The 21,023-nt window shown below is 40.5% G+C and overlaps 1 protein-coding gene across 1 annotated transcript in view; it reads left to right on the plus strand.

The window, feature by feature from the left end:
• Positions 1 to 21,023, plus strand: part of itga9 (integrin, alpha 9) — a 48,850-nt gene that overhangs the window by 21,012 nt on the left and 6,815 nt on the right. The window contains exons 16-26 of the mRNA XM_042433721.1: positions 11,300 to 11,452; positions 12,644 to 12,720; positions 13,430 to 13,577; positions 16,899 to 16,985; positions 17,208 to 17,287; positions 17,522 to 17,605; positions 18,113 to 18,221; positions 18,346 to 18,453; positions 19,835 to 19,960; positions 20,146 to 20,265; positions 20,359 to 20,454. Coding sequence (XP_042289655.1) covers positions 11,300 to 11,452; positions 12,644 to 12,720; positions 13,430 to 13,577; positions 16,899 to 16,985; positions 17,208 to 17,287; positions 17,522 to 17,605; positions 18,113 to 18,221; positions 18,346 to 18,453; positions 19,835 to 19,960; positions 20,146 to 20,265; positions 20,359 to 20,454 — 1,188 coding nt within the window. The remainder of the gene's footprint in view (positions 1 to 11,299; positions 11,453 to 12,643; positions 12,721 to 13,429; positions 13,578 to 16,898; positions 16,986 to 17,207; positions 17,288 to 17,521; positions 17,606 to 18,112; positions 18,222 to 18,345; positions 18,454 to 19,834; positions 19,961 to 20,145; positions 20,266 to 20,358; positions 20,455 to 21,023) is intronic.

The following is a 21,023-nucleotide window of genomic DNA, read 5'->3' on the forward strand; positions in this document are numbered from 1 at the left end:
TCAGTATGTGCCCTATATCTCATGTCCCCCTAACATTTGCTTGGCACCACCACAGCATTTAAGAGTCCATCAAACCCTGTTCTCATGACTACTTCTGTTATTGAGGCATCTACAGAACACCCATCTGTCAAGTTAAATGCACTGAGGCCATCTCCACTCTCATATGACTGAATGGAAAAACTAGACCATACGAATTGGGTAGATGGGCTGATGATGGTCTACAGTGTTATAGAAGGAACAAAGTTATCTGCATCATAACCTCTGCAAATTAAATTGAAAGGGGGTGTCTGCTTGTTGTTATCATCGTTGGCAACGTGCCTCATTCATATCTCATTTGGCTAATTTCAATGGGCAGGTCCGTCTTTTACATCCTATATTTTGTTACAAATCAAAGCCCGGAAGACAAATGATAAACAAACATTAAGTTCAGCTTTACAAATTAGAGAATAAATCCATGTTGTTGGAAATTTGTGTTCTGGTGTGTCAGGGTCATTAATGTAGATCCAGCTGTATTTATTTAATTGTACTGCATGATCTGCCGTATAAATCTGTTGTTTAAAGCTCCAACCAATATTTTTATATTAACAATGGAGCATTTTAGTGTCTAGTGTAATTCATTTTGGGTTTGTTTTGGTTTTACGGCCCACAACTTTACCATTTTGGTGCCCTATCAGCAGCACGCAGCTGTTCTGAACTAAAAAAAATTCTGATGATCCCACTGTACACTTTCTACCCATCACCAAACTGCAAACAGACAAAATTAGTGAGTAGCTGGTGAACATAGTTGAGCATTCAGCTGCTAAAGAGCTAGATATTTTACTTAGGAGTTGCTGTAGACCAAAACGGAGCTAAAAGGAGAGTGAATGTTGGCCAGAAACATGATTCTAAATTGATAATGTTGCTTCACATTTGCTAGATTTACTAACTGTAGAAGGAGATAATATGTCCATGTTTTATTTCCATTTGTCCTTAAGTGGCCAAAAAATAATTAAATGCAGGTTTTAGTTATTTTTATAAGCAGAAATGCCAAAAAATGAATGTTCTTATACATTAATATTGGTAATTTTCTAAGTCTTTTGAGTTTTGTTTTGTTGGTCGGACAAAAGAAGCTATACTAATTTGTCAACGTGGGGTTAGGAAACTTGTGAAGAGCATTTTTCACAATTTTCTGACATTTTTAGACCAAATGAGTCAATAGGGATTCTGACTGATGAACAGTAGAATTTATAGGTAGCTTTACCTTACTGTATGTGGTGCCAGACAGTGAAATATGGCTTATAGGATGGGATTCTCCATCCCAAAAATTCCAGGCAATCACAGATGGTTTGGCAGAGAGTGTACAACTTTTCTTTGATTGACAACTTACCTGATCGTATTTTAAAAGTGTGATGCAGTAAAATCATCCACTAATCTGGTCCCGCAAGTAAGTCAGAAAAAAATGTCAAAAATCTATACCTGACAGTTTGACCTAAGTTTGCCCTCCACAGACAAACAGGAAACCCTGGAGAGTAAAGCAATGCATGAGTTCCTGTTGCTGCATCCCAAAGAGTCCACAGCAGGACAAAGTCCCAGAGCCTCAACACTGTCTAACACATGGAAACCCAGAGTCGGGCCGCTGCCACACTGCCTGCTTTGTTTGCCTCTTTACAGTTCGACAGAAATGTGCAGTTCCCTTGATGCTGTTCCCCCGGTTTCATTTACCTCAGGCCAAGAGAGCTGATACAATGAAAGTATATAGCAGGAAGGTAATCATATCCAGCTGTCTTCTATTACATTGGCTGAAAGTCAAGCACCTATTTATAAAGAATATAATGAAAAAAATGTAAAATATACTAGAGCAGTGTGCTGCAACAATAAATGGAATGGAAAATGTCACAGACACTTTCATATAAATAAGTTTAGCTGAATACTTTGTCCTCAAGTATTAGTGTTAATAGCATTTACTGGATACTATCGGAAGAGGTATTCAGGTTAATTTTAGCACAGAGTAATATTTTGGTCAGGATTTCCCTACATGGTTGTGCCAGAGTGAACATTAGACAGTTCTTCTCAGGGCTTGTTTTGGGAGTGCACAGCCAACAGACTTTTGTTACAGTAAAACAAGTCAAACTTCTCATGAATGTGCATCAAAGATTGTAGCAAGGTATTATTTTTGGTGTGGCTGCTCATTAGACTTACTCTATGTTGTTGCCATAGTAAATCTATCATTGTTAGTCATATCAAGAGCGACCAAAGGTTGCGCTGATTTGATGATTTGTTGATTTTGGCAGCTGAGCATACAGGGCAAAATGTTTCAGCAGTCTTTTGGCTGCGTTGCTGCCACACGATGCCACCGCACGGCAACGTAATGGGTGGCCAAGTCTGACCACAATGAAAGAGTTTTTCTTGCCATGTTTCCCACTTCCACTGCAGAGGAAACATATGTGTATGGGTGCACAGTGTGTGTGTGTGTGTGTGCTGAATCAGAAGCAAAAGCTCCATCACATGGAGCGTTTGCTTCCCCACAGCGGCATGAGACAAAAGACTTTGATTACTTCATCACTTGGCGTCTTCATGATGCTTCCCTGAGAACCTGGTGATGACCCCGTTATCATTTCCCCCTGTCTGACCTATTTGTAAATGGCAGTGTATATTCCTGATGTGCTGGCGTCAACATCATCGTCTACTTCCTGTATAAATGGGTGAGATCCGCTACAAAGGAAGTGGAATAAATACATACATGCATGTCCGGCAGAGACTGTAACCTATCTTCACAAGGTGGATTTGATAAATTTGTGTTTGTGTGCTGCAGTTCCATCAGGCTTTGTCCAAAAACAATGGCTCCAACAATAACACCCATGTAAAAGTGGCCCAGATTTGGTGCTTACTGATGAAATCAGCTGCAGGAAGCATCTGGAGACCTCCTCTATCACCAGGATGGAACAGACTCAAACACAAACACATTGAACTCCATTTAAAAAGGGCACATTTTGAACTGCTCCTCCCTGCTGGTATCTCATCCATCAGCGGGTTGTTCTCTCCTGAGATTGAAATAACCATTTTTAACACAAGCTTGTAATGAAAGTATTGTTTAACCCATTGCAGGGAATCAGCAACTGGGAATTTGAACTCAGCAGTTGAACTTTCTTAAAGAATCATCAGTCTCTGAGAAAATTTGTATCTACAATTAATTGCACAAGTGTGCAGATAATGAGCTTCCTTATGCATGTAGAATACTTATCTTGTAGAAGACTTATCTTTTAGGATGTTGCAGGAAGTTAAGCTGTCAAAGAGAGGAAGTCTTCAGATAGTTGTTTTTCTAAACAACAACCAAATTCTGATGCTTTAAGTGAGATTATTTTAACAGTAAAATCCAATTTTAAAACTTTTTTTGTTGGCTAGAAGCATGAAAAAGTGAAATTGCTGGCATTCATTCAGATACAATTTCTCTGACTCCTTTTTCTTTATTATTCCAAGTATTGATAAAAAAAGAAGATATAGGCTAAAGTGGTGCCCTGCTTTCTATTGCCAAGATCCCAAACTGCTTCCTTAAAAGGATCTCATCTGGATTCTACTTTTTTTTCAGCACTTGGTTTGTTTAGCTTCCTAGCAGAGCCGTGCATGTGTCCTTATGGTGACTCCACACTTGTCAGCCAGGTTACAATAGAGATCAGCTGTGGGGTTAAAGGTAGATAGACATGATGATGATGATGATGATAATGATGGGAGCCCCAGGTCAAGAATTTGGGGAATGAAGAAGCAGTAAGACAGGACCTTTGGTGCTAATTTCCCCTCAGTTCTGCTCCTGTGCTGCAGAATTTAAAGAGCTCAACTCTGCAACACTTTAGGATCATTTCTAGAGAGTCAATCCTTGTAATGTTCTCAAATGAGATGTAGTAATGCCACCGAAAATAGCACAGAAACAAATAATGTGTTGAGAATATCACAATGTGGGGGAGTTGAGTGAGGAGGAAGCAGACGTGTATGAGGGACCACATCTGTGTGTTTATTAGTGGCTGGCTGGATTTCAGATCTAGATATTACACTAATACAGCTATAGTTAGCACTGGCATGAAATCAAGTTGTTGTTGATAGAATGTAGTAAAAAATAACACGCTGATGATTTTGGTATGTTTGAGTAGTAAACCAACTCCATCTGCCAATTTCCACTGGGGAAGTGAGGCACCTTTTCTCTCCTCCTTTATAAATCCCAGCTGTGGATTTAACTGTCCAAGGGTCAAATGTTGAATGCCTTCTTCATGATGCATGTGAGACCATAAAAGTTTCCTGTAATTTGTGTTTACGTGAACGTTGTTTTAAAAAGCAATAAATTCAATACACCTAATGTCTCAAAGGCGTAAGAGATGTATATCTCCTTATCTGCACCCTCGGGATCTTTATTTGAGTGGAGTCATTTTGCTGAAGCTAAGAGGTGTGTGTTTCAGAAGAAGCTTGTAGTGTGAGACGAAGATTCTCAATAGCATGTCGTATGTATTTCTGCAAAAGACTATTTTGCATGCTGTGTTAGGAGCAACATGATATTCATTGGTGTTTAATTGTGAAGCGGCCTCATGCGTGACAGTACAGATGGTATACGTTTCCTGTCAGTTAGGTGATGGTCCTCCTCTGTTTAAGCCAGGAGGAAATATGTGTTTGCTCATGGGAGGCATTACAACACACTGCCGATTCTAGCAGCACTTAGTCTTGCTAAAGGTTAGGATTTGGTTGATTTATGTTTTCACAGAAAACAGCGGCACAAATTGTACTCAGTTCTGTCTTCACAATGAACCGCAGTAACAGCTAAACTATTGCTTTTGGTAGTTTTCAGGCATATTCTATTTCTGTTTTTGTATTGTGAAGGTGTAGGAGGGATGGAAATAAGGGGAAATTAAACTGACTGATCAAACAGACTAGACATGAATCAGAGAAGAAGTGAGAGGATGAGACAGTGATGATTTAAAATGGAAGGAGGGAAAATGCTCAGTAAGTAGAGAGTTAGAAATGAGGGAGGAAATATTCTTATGGATTCAGACTCAGAAGCTCCTACAACAACACACAGAGATGCACCTGCACATTGTTTCATGAGTGAAATTTGACAGACTCACACTTAAATTACACTAACAATTCAGCAATGAAAATATACTCCTGTCTTTCCTCCTTTTTCAAAGGCTGCAGTGAGGTTTTGATTTATTTGTACAAAAGTTCATTGTAAGTGAAACCACTCTGATGTTTACTGGATGGACTATTTCCTCCTAATTACCATGAGTGTACAGCCCTATAAATCAAAAAAATTGTTTTCATCTTTAACTAAATTAGCTTAATAAGAAAAAATATCCCTGGCGTAGCTCTCAGTAATAACAACATATTTACCTTTTGTACTGGACGCAATGTGCAATAACCTCTGAACCTCACTGTACCCTCTTCTGAAATGTTCTGTCAGTCCGATTTGTTTCTGAGCACGGTGTGTTTTGATGGACAACAGGTTGTGAGGTTGAAGTGTGTGATTTATTAGGTTGACGCCTGATGTTGGACAAACATCTGAAAATCTTTGCCTCTACTAACATCAGACAGACTGAAATATTTTCCAGTGGTTGGAGTAAACATGGTTCATGTTGAATGGGAACAGTTTTCAAAGACATGCTGCATACATTTGGTATGAGTGGTAGTCTGGCATTTTCAGATTAGTCAGAATAATTTGGTTTTGGACACGCAGAAGGTATCAAAGTCCAAGCGCATTTTTTTGTTGACTACTAACTTTTTCTCTTTTTTTGTAACCAGATAGGCCATGAAGAATATGAGTACTTTTACTGGTTCATGTCATTGTTCCAGACAACATATTTTCCTTAAAGCTTTAATAACATATTTTTATATTAACAATGGGTCAGATAACTCTGTGTAATGTGAAAAGTGTTGCTTGTAGTGATGAACCCACTGAGAATTATCACCCGACTCTGTAGTTTTAGCATCTTTTAGCTCGTTGTTTTGATTGTGGCTCACAAATTTACTGTTTTGATTCATTCTCACTGCTCTCATCAGCATCATTTGCAGAGCAGGCAGATGTTTTCATAAACTTGCTGTATGCTACCTGCTCAGCACCAAACAACAGACAAACAACGTTAGCATTAACTATATCAACTTTAAATTGTGATAAAAAGTCAATATTGTTTTCACAGATTGTTCTTCTGCCCCCAAGTGAACAATTCCTTCTGCCTTAAAGAACACACCAGAAATATGAGGACAAGACATGAAAATTAGCAATAACAAAGTTTGAAAAATTACAAGAGGAAGAGCAACACCTCATTTGAAATGACAAGCCAGTAAGGGCACAATAGAGGCATAAATACATGAGTACCGGATCTGAGCTATTAAGCGACAGTTAGAGTAACACAACAACAAGAGGAAAAGAACATGATAAATATGCAGTAACAAAACAATCACCAGCTTTTGAGGCGGCTGCACTCCTTCTCTCTAAGCAAAGTCCTTCACAAAGTCCTTGAAGGAAGTTATGTAGATTTTTGAAAATATCCTGTCACTGGCAACAGCAATCTGAACTGAGGAGCTGTTCTTTGAGGATGTTAGCAGGATGTGAAGGGAGGTACTGTGTATGGATATGAGATAAGTTCATGGCAGATACATCAACTAAAAGGGGATCAAACCAAAAGGAACTCTGTAAAATATAATCACATGCCACTGGATTTGTCAATATGTATGTGTGACCACTTTTGGTTTGAAAATAGAGATTGCAGGGGTGTTGTTTTGAGAAACTGTGGTACTAAACAGGTATAGACTCAGACAGATTTAGGAGGACGAGGAATCATTTTCACAGACAGAATGAAGCTGCTTCTAGTTGACTTGTCCAAATACGTTTCTAACAAAATTAATTGGACAAAAGTCTTTCCTACTCCTACACAGTTTGTCATTCTAGGCCTCTCAACATCTGCTAACCTATTCTAATTGGTTCTTTTGGGGAAAGCAGCTGCTATAGTTTGACCTGTCTCACTTCTATACTTTTTTTCAAGAACAAGGCTAAGATAAGCTGTTCAAGTGCATGTCTGCCATATGCTGGAGACATTACTGTAAATACTTTCAATTTCAAGTTGTCTCCTTGTATCTCAGTATACACTCATAACCCTAACCTTTGACAGGCTGAATCCATTCATCACTCAACTAAAAAGCTTTTTCCATTTAAACTAAGATTCCCTGGCATGTAGCCCTTGAATGAAATGGCCTCAACCTGCAAGTCATCCAAACTTACATTGTCCTAAAAAGGAGGGCTGTGTGTGCATTTCTCTCACAAGTTAATAAAGACTTCCCATGACCAGGCTTAAGCTTATATGCTTTTGAGGGAATGGTTTGGCTGAGAGAACAGCTCTTGTGCATTTCAGCCAAGCATGAGGCGTTTAAACGGAGGATCAGAGCCTTTTTCAGCCTTTTGCAGCACGTCATCCTCTCCGCACTCACCGTGGTGGAGCTGGTCTGTGAGCATAAAGGGGCAGCTTGGTGCGTTGCCATCTTGTTGATCAGATTAACATGTGAGAATCAGAGCTTGCACAAGTAGAGTAAAACTGGAGCACAGCTCCAATCGAGTTCATGGTGAAATCTATAAATTATGTTGAAGTAAGTCAGATTCATTCATAAAGTAGGAGGATTTATGTTCCAAAACACAGACACACACAATATGGATATGTGGATGTGTGTAGGAAAGAGTCATACAAGCAACAGAGAGGGAAATGAAGGGGAAAGAATGGTTGGTGAGGGGGAGTGTGCTCAGCATACTAAATAAATGAGTCCTGAGTTGTGAACATAAACACTGAGATAGTATATTTGGCAGAAACCTTGTTCCAGAGTGAGTTGGTGTTGTAGGTGAAGGTTTGCTTCCCAGTTGTTTTCTTTCAAAACACGCAGAATGGTAAGCTGTCCTCCATCCTGTGAGTTGACTGTATGAATATACATACAGAGAGGAAGAGATTGCATCAAGTGTGTCGTAAAAAATCGCAGCTCCAGATTTTTCGTCCTATACCGTAGTTGAGAATTTACAGTTTCCAGAGTATGGTGGGAACTGTTGGAAAACAGTTGCTTCCTGCTGTGTCTGCTGGCATCTCTACAGTATGACTGGAACCATTAATAAGTAATTTTGGCCTTGGGATGATGAGAGGGTTCAGACTATTTCTAAGTTACCATGCAGCAAATTTACCTTTTTTATTGACAGTATTTTCCACTTTAAGGATACTGTCAAAAAATCCTTTAGTTTGTTTAAAGCCACTATGTGTAAGATTGAAAAATTTCTGACTTTGGCACCCCCAGTGGTAGTATAAAAACAGAATGAGTGATCTATCCAGTTTGCTGACATCATTTTCAGTCATTTTTCAATTTTTCATGAGTCAGTTGCTTTAAGGACGTCATCAATAGGCAACCTGACTGAGAGTGGGTGGAATGAAGACTAAAAGCAGGAAAAAAACAAGCATGTCTCCATTACGGAGTGTTTACTTCTTGTTTTACTTTTGTAATAAATGTTTACCTGTGACATTCTTCAAAGCAGTGTAATTGACCACAAGTACACAAGAGTCATAAAGCTGACTGACTGACTTAGTGAGCTACACAGGAATATTTATTTTAAGTTTACTAACAGCGAAAATTAGGCACCATAAGCTGCTGGTCATTCCAGACCAAGTAAGGCTGTAGCGGCAAAACTCTTGAGCATATTGAATTGAGCAAGGATGCATTTTATTGCTTATGAGTTCAACTTTTCATTTGTAAGAGGAAGAATGTGTTACTTCCTTTTCCAAATGTTACATAGTCTTGCTTTAAAACTGGCTAAAACTGATATAAACCTGTTTATTATGCCCACTTTCATGGTAATGGCTTTTGAATAACATGTATTAAATCCCTAGAAATACTTGATCTGATCTCAGATCAGAGACCCACCCTAAAGCTTCTGTGGTTAAATGAGGATTAACAGTGGAGGCCTTTGAGTAGAGAATAACCTGTCACAAGCTTTCTCTTGTGAACCTCTCCAGCATGTAAGGAACAGTTGTTGGGTTTCTTTCCATAAAATTATAGGTAGCAGGCAGTTAACACTAGCCGGTGTCCTTCTCAGCTGGAGCGCAAGAATTCCTCTGTTTCATATGTACAGGCATTACTAGCAGGATCAGGAGGGAGTAGGTGACTGGGCCAGGGGTGGAGACTCGGGTGGGGCAACTGGCAGCATTGATCAAGGAATAATAAAGTCTTAAGCCAAGTGTTACTGAACAGCCTCCGGCAATTCTAATTTGAGCTTGCTGTGAGTCTTGGGTGCTCTCCAGTTAGTTAGCAGTGTTTCGAGAAGAAAGTGATCCTGTATCTGCACAATAATAGATGCTCTGTTAAAAAAAAGACACGGAAATCCCTCCACAGCACACTAGTTTAATGGAGAGACTAAGCCCATTTACTTGTACATAAAAGTCATTCTTAAAGCATGAGATTGTTCAAAACTCCACATTGGATGTAATTATGTCCCCTAGGTCTCATGTGGCTTATGAATATGTGAGATAAGCGGTGGGAGTTTGGGGCCGGAGACCCGAGCATGGAACTCCCAGGGGGTCAGTTCACTCAGAGGCCAACGGACAGGGGCCATTTGAAGCATTCTGCTTTAATGGCCACTGAGGCCGAGGGCTTTGCCAATGCCTTACATAGTACAACACCACTTGTCATGCATTGACCACAACATTGTTCATGTCACCACCCAGCTGAGCAGACATGCTACCAGAACAACACTGTCTCTATAAGTCCAACAAGGCATGAACTGCAGTCCGGTGATGAATGGGAGGTTGACCTCTTAAGTGTTTGCCCGTCAGCCTTATCATTGACCAGTTTTACTGTGGGAATGGAGACTTTTATATTGTCTTTTTTAATTAGAGCTGAAATGATTAGTCGATTGATCGATAAGTCGATTGACAGAAAATTAATCTGGAACAATTTTGATCATTTAAATGATTTTTAAGAAAAAATGCAAACAATTAACTGTCTCTAGCTTTTCAAATGTGAATATTTGCTTCTTTTATTTGTCTTATATGATAGTAAATGGGTGTGTCTTTTACTATTTTCTTACATTTTATTGACTTAATACACCCTATGTGTCAGCAAATGGATCAGTACTGAAAATATCATTAGTTGCAGCCTTATTTTAAATTAGAAACCTCTGAAACTCTCTGATATCACCATCAAGGCCACAGTTTTATCTACAGCAGCGCCATTTCCCACATGAGCCCCAAATCTTCAGTTTCTGTCTATTCATGTCCTGTACTAACGTTTGCTCTTTCCTGCTATAACTCTCTCACTGTTTATGGGTTGGGTGGGTTCTGGTGATGCCTAATGTGTTCAAAGCCCATTCTGGCTCTGTGCCTGCCTGAGGAAAGAGGATGGGTGGGTGGACACTGGAAAACGTTGTGATAATGGGCAAAAGAGGGAAAGTGCAAAACAACAAGTGGCCCAAATGACCACCGGAAAATACAGGGAAACCATTATGTTTACATTGTGGGTTTGGCTCCGTGTTGGTAGACATCAGTTGGGCAAAAGGCCACAGGTTGCCTATGGAGCTTGTGTGTGTTTTTGCTGTGGCTTTGAGACACTGAGACCAGCGCCAGACCCACCAAGCAGCCTTCAAAGAGCTGAGTGTAGCTGTAATGGACAGAAGAGATGAAAAAGCAACATCAGTATCTGCTTTTCCCATGTTCGTCTTTCAGCGCTGTCATCTAATGAAGATATGGGATTTGATCACATTTAGCTCTCTGTTTTCATTCTGTCTGCGTTGTTTCCAGACCTGATGCCAAATCAAACACTTCTTTTGTGGTCTCAGATCGAGCCGCCAGAAACACAAGGATATCTCTCAGAGGCAGTGCCAGCAGGTTATAAAAAAAAAAAAAGATCCATATGTTCACATTACTGAGAGCTTTCATTGATTGCCCCGTTTTTATTACTTTCAACAAATAAAATGACAAGAAAGTAATTTCCGATGATGAGAGAGTTGTGTCAGTCATCCATTAAAAGCAATTCAGATGATTTTGTGGTACACTAGTATACTTACGTCTGTATTCAGCCCTGTGGATCTTTGGCTCAGTGATTACAGTGATAATATCATATCCAGACTGATGTTCTCATAATCTGCAATGTAATCAGTCTTTGTGCCAGGCGTGAATTGGAGAAAGATGTTAAATTACCATAATCATGCAGGCTGTTTATATGACACTTATTTCTTTGAGGTTAAGATTTATTTTTTATATTTCTGTGTCTATGGCGATGCTGAATTCATCGCAATGGTGGTTGTCATTTGTGCTCTCTGCAGAAGGACGTGAAGGACGTGTTTAAAGCCATCACATTCGAGGTGGCTTACAGCCTGGGGAAGCATGTTCTGTCAGGACATCAGGAGCGAGACATGCCCGCGCTCACTCCGGTGCTGCGATGGAGGAAAGGAAACAGGGTCGCAGTGAGGAATGAGGTAAAACATTGTGAAGAACACAATGTGATGGAATTATGCGGTCCTCGCCAAATTTTGGTGGGGCTTTCCAATGTCTGATTTCATGTGGTGAAAGTAAATTACCAGGAAAGGAACAAACAAGTGTGTGGAGAAGTATTATAATTCAAAATGTGCCCTGGCCACTCATATTTTTACTATCTGCAAATTTTGTTAAAATCTAACACAGTGGTCATGTAGGGAATTGCTGTCAGTTGTTGGATCTCAGGGATAAGGAAACACCTATGATGCACATAAATGTAAGAATGTTTTTTACCATTTCCAGTTATATTGTTGAATGTATTTGCCACAGTGTAAATGATTTTATTGGACATTCATTTTCCTGTATTTGGATGATTAGTCACAGATTTAGTGTCACAGATCACAAGATTATGATGATTCACGCTCTCAAATTAAAGCCTCTTTCAATCTCATTCTTGATTTATTTTTTAGAAATTGATCAGATACCATATAATCCTGCACTTTGGTAAGGAAATAGTTCAGTCCAGTTAAGACATACTGTACTGCAGCGATTTTCTTTTATGTTAATCTTGCTCTTGTAGTGAGAGGATAGTAGCTAAAACATGCTAGTTATTTACAATTCATTCAAATTCTGATATACTTAATTTCCTCAGCTGATTGGGCTAAAAATGAAACCTACCCAACACCTGATATAAGGCAGCAGTGTTGTATCTTCCGTTCCACAGAAGGAATGAAGGAAATAGCTCAAATTGAGGTTATAATGATTTGGTGTTAGTTACCAGCTTGTTATTGTCTGTGTTAGCTTTTCTTGAGTGGGATCCAAGAGACTGATTCATTTATTTTCTTTGCAACCACCTCTAACCTGCCCCACATGTGTTTGCCCAGTGTCTGCACTTCTTGAAAAATTGAGGGATTTGTGTCTTTCAGCACCTATAGAACCCTTTTATCTGAACTTCATCAACGTAACATCGACGTTTCCTGTCACGATTTAGCCTTAAACCAAAGACCATCCTTAGACTGATTAAAATAGAGAAGAGATAAAGAATCAAGCCTTCCTGGATAAAATGTGGATTCAGTCCTAAGTTCCAACAACAACACAACACTGCCCCCTAGTCTGAACATTAAGTCGGTGTGTTGAGGGCATTGACAGCATGAGGTCATAATGAACTGTGTACTTTACTGTTTCCTCCTCAGACTTGGTTTGAGAAGAACTGCCTGTCAGATGACTGCGCTGCAGACCTGAGGCTTCATGGGAAACTGTTGCTTTCGGGGTAAAAACCTTCTACTTCTACAAAGTTTAGATTACGATTCATTCTCTATCTTGGCCATTGCATCCAGGACTGAGGAGGAAAGCTGAAGTCATAGGCCATGTGGGTGTGGGTAGTGAAACCATGACGCATGCTTGGAAGATATCCATATGTTTTTCCATGCTTAGGGAGTTCCCTCTCTTTCTTATTGTGTATCTTTTGCTTTCTGTACATTTAGTGACAGTTTATGTGTTTGGTAAAAAGTAGCAAAGTATCCTGTACTGTAGAAAAAGCACACTCAGTTGCCAGTTTATAAGGTACGCCTAGCTCAACTAATGCAGTCTAATATAACAGCCTTGTAATAATACAATACCCTTATAGAAGGTATAATGTTGAGCTTTTTGCTATGGATGTATTCCTATATACAGACAGATGTTTCTGATCATTCATCTACCCCAATATAACCATTAAGTTGAATCAACACTTCTGTAAAACTGGTTCAACAAAATTTAGACATATAATCTTGATGAAGCTAGGTGTATATTCTGTACTTCAAAAATAAGTAAATAATCTTTGAAATGGGAACTTTCCTTTGAATAGAATTTTAAAATAAAATAAACTTACATCCCTCTTAAAAATAAATCTGCTTCATTGATTACTGCTTCATCCCACAGATGTGCTAAGAAATCTGTTTATTTGCTGAGATGCATCATTTACTTTGTGTTCCCATCAGGTTGCACAGCAAACCCCATCTGGCCCTCGGAGGAGTGAAGAATGTCTCTTTGAACCTGACTATCTCTAATGCTGGAGACGATGCCTACGACACCAACATCTACTTCAACTTCTCCAGAGAGGTTTTCTATATCAACTTCTGGCAGAAGGTCTGTTGCTCTTGTGGCTGTTGAAGTGTTTATTTAATCTGGTGCACATGTTTATTTCTGACATCTGGTTGGTTGTTGCTGCAGTAAAGATGTGGATCAAGTGGGAATAAGTCACTGAAATGATACATAAAGTCAGATTTTACACATACATATCAACTGAATATCCTCAGATGTACACTTTTCTCAACGATAGTTTATTTGAAAGACTGATTAAATGTCAGAAGCACAGTATAAACAGTGAAGCATACAAAAAGACAGACCTGCGAATGGAGGGATAAACTTTGCCTGAGATGTGTAGGCAGCACTGCAGAAGAAAAGATGAAGAGGAGGGGAGCCCCAGCAGCAGCAACAGCTGTCCTCTCTCAGAGGGCAGCTTCTCTGGCTGACCTGTCATACGCCTCTTTGACTCGTTCAAGAAAGAGCCACCATGTCAGCAACGTATGAGCTATGTGCTTGAGAACAAATCCGAACATACATACTTCGTATTCCCACACTGCTTGAGTTATGTACCGTTCAAATCACATCATTCATGTTAAAAAAAAACCTCATGGGGACATATTTAATCGGGTAAATACAGTGAGTGTCATGACTGACATTCACAGGAATATTGATTAGATCTGCATCTCACAATCTTTGACCTGTGGTGGAAAACGAGTACAGCATGCTGTCACTGTTAAAGAAATATCTACATGCTGACATCCCACGTTAAACCTGAGAGATTTTCCTTGAGACCACGCTGTACGTGGATGGATTTCACAGTGGCGAGCTCGGAATAAGACATCAGGAGATCCTCTCGCAGCTGAGATAGACTCCACATCAGATCAAGCGCTCTGCCACAGGCCTGCACGGGCTCAGCAGCTTTTCAGATGCTAGAGGGGACAACATCCATCAGGAAGGCTTTTCCCCTCATAATGGACCATATGTTTACCCTCTTGCAGGTTTTGCACCCCTGTGATGGATAAGACCATCTCTGTAAAGCACACAACCTGTGACATGATTTAAAACCCCCCGAAGAAGGTGAAATTGAATTTAAATAGAATATGTGCTGTGGGCCAATATTAGAAAAACAGTCTTTCAGTTTCAGTTTCATAGCTAATCTAATGAACCAGGCTGAAATATAGTATCATGTTACCGGCAGCCACAGAGCCTCATTTTGTTCAGGAACCTGATAAGTCAGGGTGGCCTGCTCCACAAAGGGAACAGGAAGCAAACAGTAGAAGAGATGACAAAGAGGACACTGAGCAGATTTACTCCCGTATGCTCTTTGAGACATTTCTAATTACTACGACAGAAGTCCGAGGTGATGATATGACCCCCTTTTGCAAAGTTGAGGTCAGCTCATAATCCTCCCCTGAGGCTTTTTCTCCAGTGAGTGCAGTGTGAACTTGTACTCCCCTCATATTTAAGAGTGGTGTGTGTTATCTCTCTGTTGTTCTTGCAACACAAGCTGTCAGAAAAGCTGTGGAGGTGAATTGGTTTCAAGAGCGCTGCTTTGACTCCCGTGGGACTTGGAGACTGCCGCACCGGCTTCTGTGTTTTCTTTTTTTATCTCTGAAATGTTTGAGTTGTCAGTTCTATTTTTTTTTTTTCTAAAAGGACAGAGCTGTTGGATAATGGCAGAAAAGCAACAGATGTTGCTTTGGGCCATTGTGATTCCGGAGATAAAACAAATGGATTGTATTTTGGAACAAATCGGAATAAGTGAGCATTGTAGTAAAAAGTCCAGAAATCAGAGAAACGTGTCTAGTTGTAAATTCCTATAATTCTTCAAACCAAAGAGTCTATGAATGACCATGATTTTTATGGCTGTGAAATGTAGCTTTGCACATGCAATTTCACCTTCATACCTGTGCAGATGGTAGAAACCAGACAATGACACTGGTTTGGAAACAGTGGACCAGTAAAGTAAAGCCAAATGTACAAACACTGAAGTGAAGGAGACATGCAGAACATGCAGAAAATGGCCCTCCTGCGTATTGTCATCCCCACTTGCATACTAGGCTTCAGATGACACTAAAGTAGAGTAAACAATCCTGATGATATTTAATGGGCCTGCCATTTGTGAAAATCCCAGCGTGTTTGTTCCTGACAGAGAAAGACCAGAGAAAGTAAGCACGAGAACGAGAGCGAAGAAGTGCTGAACAAACAGACTTAGGTCGCTCTTCCCCATGGAAGCCCAACATGCCATATGTCTGAGTGCTCTGCTCTCTCTCAAGCACTGCCAGGTGGGTGATGGGTAAACAGGCTGACTTCCCCAATCCTGCCCAGCCTCATGGGACAGGCGGTGTTTGCACAGCAGCACGGAGGAATACAGGAAATAGAGGAAATTCCATCACTGCCAGTTGTGCAGGGGTCCCCACTCCCCCTGCAGGGCTCGCTGTAGTCTCTGTGCAGAGGGCAGCGCTGCTTATTTAAGCTGACTTAATGAAGATGGAGGGCACGGCCACACCCTGGGCTGAGGCTGGGAATCTGCTGAATAACGGGAATGGATGATACCGTGGATGTCTACCTTTTAAATATGTCAGCAGCAGAGTCCACCTTCACAGCTCTTCTTCTTTGTCACTTTTGGAAACATGTTATAAACAGGTGTTAAAACTGGCCAGCAGCCCGTGCATGTGCAGACGTTTTGTATCTGCAGTCTGTCTCTTTTTTTTTTTTTTTTTTAATCGTTGAAGTTGTGCATCTCTGTCCTCTTTCATGCTCCCAGCACACAAGCTCAGCCACCAGCCTCTCAGTGAACTTCACTAAAAGAATTCTTACTCCTCGCAGGGTCGGGGCCTGAGTGTTTACACAGCGCAGCCGGTGAAGCTCCATATTGTTTAGACAAGCTTCCAAACACACAGCCTGGAGGTTGTCCAATTACCCACCCGCTAAGATGTGTGTGTGCCATCACTGCTTTGTACATTCTTCGTTTAACCTAATTTAGAACTTCAAGAAGATACGAGAACCTATTCTTTTACGCGTAAAAACCTGTTTCTAACAATAAACTTTGATTTTACTGTAAGTGTTGGCAGGTGTGTGTGTGAGTTTTAAAAACTATAGAACTTGTCGTACACCAGAAAGTATGTAAGTTTTTGTGGTGCCTATGCCGTCAATACATGATTTCTGATATTTGCATTTATTTTATCATCCAAAGCCGCTGCAAATAGTTTTTGCCTGTTAACTTATCAAAACCAGTTGTTCTCTGTTGCAATCTGCTGTCACAGTCTTGTCTACTGTGTCTTCCTCTTTGTGTCTTCTGTCTCCATGGCTGTCACCCACTCTGTCTCCAGTATGTCTATAGCAGCCCCTCTTACTCTCTGTCTGTCTGTCTTTTTTCAGGAAGAGAAGGGTATTTCCTGTGGACTTGTTGACTTGGACTTCCTCAAATGTAGCGTGGGATTTCCCTTCATGAGAGCACAGACTAAGGTAGCTCAACCCAAAGTACAACTAAATTCACAATGTCATAGACTGCATGCATTGTACATACTGTAGCAGATTTATAAGTGTGAAATCTTGGTAAAACATGAAAAGAACTGATGTGCAGAAGCCTCATAGGAGCTTACAGGAAAGAATTTTTTAAAAAAAAGATATTACATTTTGACAGAACTCTGCATGACACCCTGCTTTAACCTTTCTTTTTCTCTCCAGTATCATTTTGCAGTGATTTTTGACACCAGTCAGCTCTCTGGGGAAAATGACACATTGCAGTTTTTGGTGCAAGCAAAAAGGTACTTTAACACTGATATTTTAGTGCAAACCAAACAGCTATTGTTTTATAACAAAGGAATTCCTGTGAATGCATCTAAATTAAAATGCTAATTTACCTGGAAAAATTGCCCCTAACTTGCCCAATAAAGCAAAGAACCTTTTTTAAAAAAAGATCCTTCCTTGTAATGGGTGTTTATTTGATTTATTATTGTATCCAGCGTTGATTTGACCAAATTGTTCTTCATTTGTTTTAGTGCTAATCCTGAACACAAACTCTCTGACAACACTTTGGATCTGTCCATCCCGCTTGTTCATGAGACGGACACAACTATTACTGGGTAAGAACAAAACAAACATGAACACACATATTTAACAATGTGCTTTTACTTATATACTAATACTATACTGCTTATGTGAGTTCATATGCCTCAGAGACGTGGATTTAGTTGCCTATCTGTTGGCTCTTGGGAGAAGAGGGAGTATGATAACGCATTCAGAGATAAGGCTTTTCAAGTTGATATGCTCCATACTGACATAGCACTGCTTCAGAGAGAAGGGAGAAAGATGTAAAACAGCCCGAATCCGCCAGAACTCTGACATCTGATAAGGATGCAGTGTCTGCTGTCTAACGGGAAGGGGAGGCTTCAGAGCAAAGCTGGGCACATCTGACTCATATCTCAACGACTAAAGAAAAACTCTGCTGCATGGCTAATAACACAACTTAAGTCCGAGATATGTATGAAGCTGTTTTCAATATTATTTCTGTTGGCATTAAAGTAAATACATTTCAATGCCTCAACTACATCTGCTGTCATTCTCCTGAATGCTGCTACTGTTGTCTGCAGTGTGGTGACGCCCAGCTCCTTTGTGTACGGAAACTCCATTGATGCTTCACGCTTCGTCCAGTTGGAAGACATGGAGTGCAACTTTCAGCCTCTCAATGTCACTTTCCAGGTACCACAAGCACAGATTATACAGGATGTTCAGTATTTTTACATGTTTTCAGAGGTGAGCTTATATGCTCACCTCTCTGTTCTTTCTCTCCCTCTTTCCCTGTCTGTGTGTGATGTCGTTCCAGGCAATAAACAACGGGCCCAGCAGGCTGCCTGGCTCCACTGTGGACATCAGGATACCCAACCGGCTGGCTGGCAATGGAGCTGACATGTTCCACATCATTGAAACACAGGTGGATGCCAACAGCAGTCTATCTACATTATTTATTTAGCCCAAATCACTATTTATTAGTTTATTCACCTGCAGGCAGCCACATTTTACCTCATTTATTCAGCCCATGTCTGTCTGCCTTGCTTCTCTTCATGGCACAGCTGCCTGTATCCACTTCAGAGGACGCTTTTATGCACAGAAAACTATTAAAACTGCTGCTGAAACTCTTTTTGTCATGGCGTGGGCAATTTGCTTAGTGTGAGGCACCGCTGGGCCAGTGAAAATCTTAAGTGAAAGTGTTGACGTTGCTACTGAAGCTAGCCGACCATTTTGTCTCACAACATTTTGCATTTAGATAAAGAAACGCAATACTCCCGCTGGGTTTAAATGTTTTCTTAACCCTTGCATTGCTCCTTTCATATAGGTAGATCATGGGGGAGCTCAAGCTGTTAATTGTATTTACTGTGAATGAGTAGACAGGGTTGACTGTATCCCACCCTCCTAGAGCCCATCTGGAATCACTTTCAGGGGATCAGACAGCTTGCACGAAATGGGAAAGGGACACCTGCAGAGCTGGCTACTGCCCTGTACCATCCCCAGCCTGGAACCACCCATCATAAATGCTGTTAACGCTGTTTTGAGCCTATGGCACATCGGACAGTTGCACACTTATATTTTATAGCCAGATATTCTTACATTTTATACAGACCTCCATTTGTTCAGACGTGATATACAAGTTCCTGGCTGTTGCTCCATATGTTCTAGTTTTTCTGCACAAAATCACTCAATCTTCCTTATTTACTGTATAAATTCTGTTCTCGTGGGGGATTTCACCATGTTTAAGTTATGCGCGCCCTATTAATCTTCACACCAGCAATGGCAGCAGAAACACAGGACATGAGAAAGCGTGGCAGTAAAAGCTCTGTGCAGCCAGACATGCTGGGTGGTAGTAGCAGGAGCAGACAATGAGGAAGGCCAGAGGAGATTTCCACCTCCAGAGCTTCAGGTCGGACTGAAGAGAGGGGAAAGGGGAAGTGTTCCCTGGGGGCTGGGTAGTAAACCAGCCACCTCTAAATCACTCCATATGGGACATCTGTCTGGGAGGGGTACCAGCTTCTTGTTGGGGAGAACTTCCTGCCACCTCTGAAGACTCATAACAATGGTGGGGTCGGGCCAGTTTAGGTGACAAAAGTGCTTGAGTTCACATTTTCCATTGTCAAACCCAACCCTGTTTTTGCAACATAAACAGGACAAAACTCCTGCTGTCCTTCACATACCCCCATTTTAACTCAACACTGTTATATGTATGACTTCATTTATGTTCATTAGCTTTGATTTTACCTAAAATCAGAGTCAACACAACTCAGTATGACAAGTTTTTCTCCACCGCTGTCCTGTTTCAGGTGACCGACGGCAGAGGGAACTGCACGCCTCACAGGAACCCGACACCGTGCACTATCCCCCAGGACAGAGAGAGCATCTTTCACTCCATATTTGCCTTCTTCACCAAATCAGGACGTAAAGTCTTGGTAAATACGCAGCTCTCACTTTGCACTTTGACATTTCAGAGGTCACTGAAAGTCACCCCCTGTGAGGATTCTTGTTTTATTTTTTTAGTCAGGGCAACATCTGTTTATCACACATCCTTTTTCTCTCACACACTTTCTTTCCTTTCTTTCCCACTCTATCTATCTCTCCTTGTCTATTTTAACAGGACTGCGACCGGCCAGGAAGAGCATGTATGACGATCTCCTGCAGTCTCGGTCCACAGTTAAAAGAGGAAGCTTTGAGCATAGATATAAAACTTCTTCTCAACACTGAAATTCTGAAGAGGGTGAGAGACATTGGTACCTTGATAACTTCAGTCAGTTACAGGTTATTGTGATGCCATGACTAACAGCAATCTATTCTCTCTGTTGCCCTGCAGGATAGCTCCTCTGTGATCCAGTTTGTGACAAGAGGCAATGTGCAAGTAAATGACAGAGCTGTGGAAGTGCCAAAAGGCCTGCCAGAGGATATTTCTGTGAGTACATCACAAATAGTTAATACACCATGTTCCTACAGTGATTGGAATTATTTAGGGACCTTAAACAGAAGTTAGGAAGTTCTTGTCCCTTCTTAACTGTGGATAGATATTCCAAAAATGAATTAAAACACACAAAATAACTGCATTGAACATCACAAACTGGTTATGTGTAGCAGCATAAGAGTAACAGAGGTTAGTTTTTTTTACTTTGAAATCAAATTAAAGGGTCAGGTCACCCACATTTCAATAAAACAGACTTCTCACTTTCCACCAGTGATATCTATCCATGCAAAAACAATGTGTTTTCTTTGCTCAGTCTTTGAGATATCTGTATCTGAGATTTCTGCTGCTAACCCAAAACAGAGGTGAAAGGAATTTATATGTGTCGCTCACAGCACTGAAAAAATATGTTTCAAAAGACTAGTGTCTGCATTCAGGATACTATTTGTTCAGCAAAATGGTTGCAATAAAAAGTTTTTACAGTGAGGTTAGTGGATTGTTTACAACAAGGAAATCTCAGGAATGCATATCTAAAAACCTCGCCAAATAAAACCAAATTATCTCCA

Source organism: Thunnus maccoyii, chromosome 14, assembly GCF_910596095.1.
Source record: "Thunnus maccoyii chromosome 14, fThuMac1.1, whole genome shotgun sequence".
In the NCBI taxonomy this organism is placed as follows: domain Eukaryota; kingdom Metazoa; phylum Chordata; class Actinopteri; order Scombriformes; family Scombridae; genus Thunnus; species Thunnus maccoyii.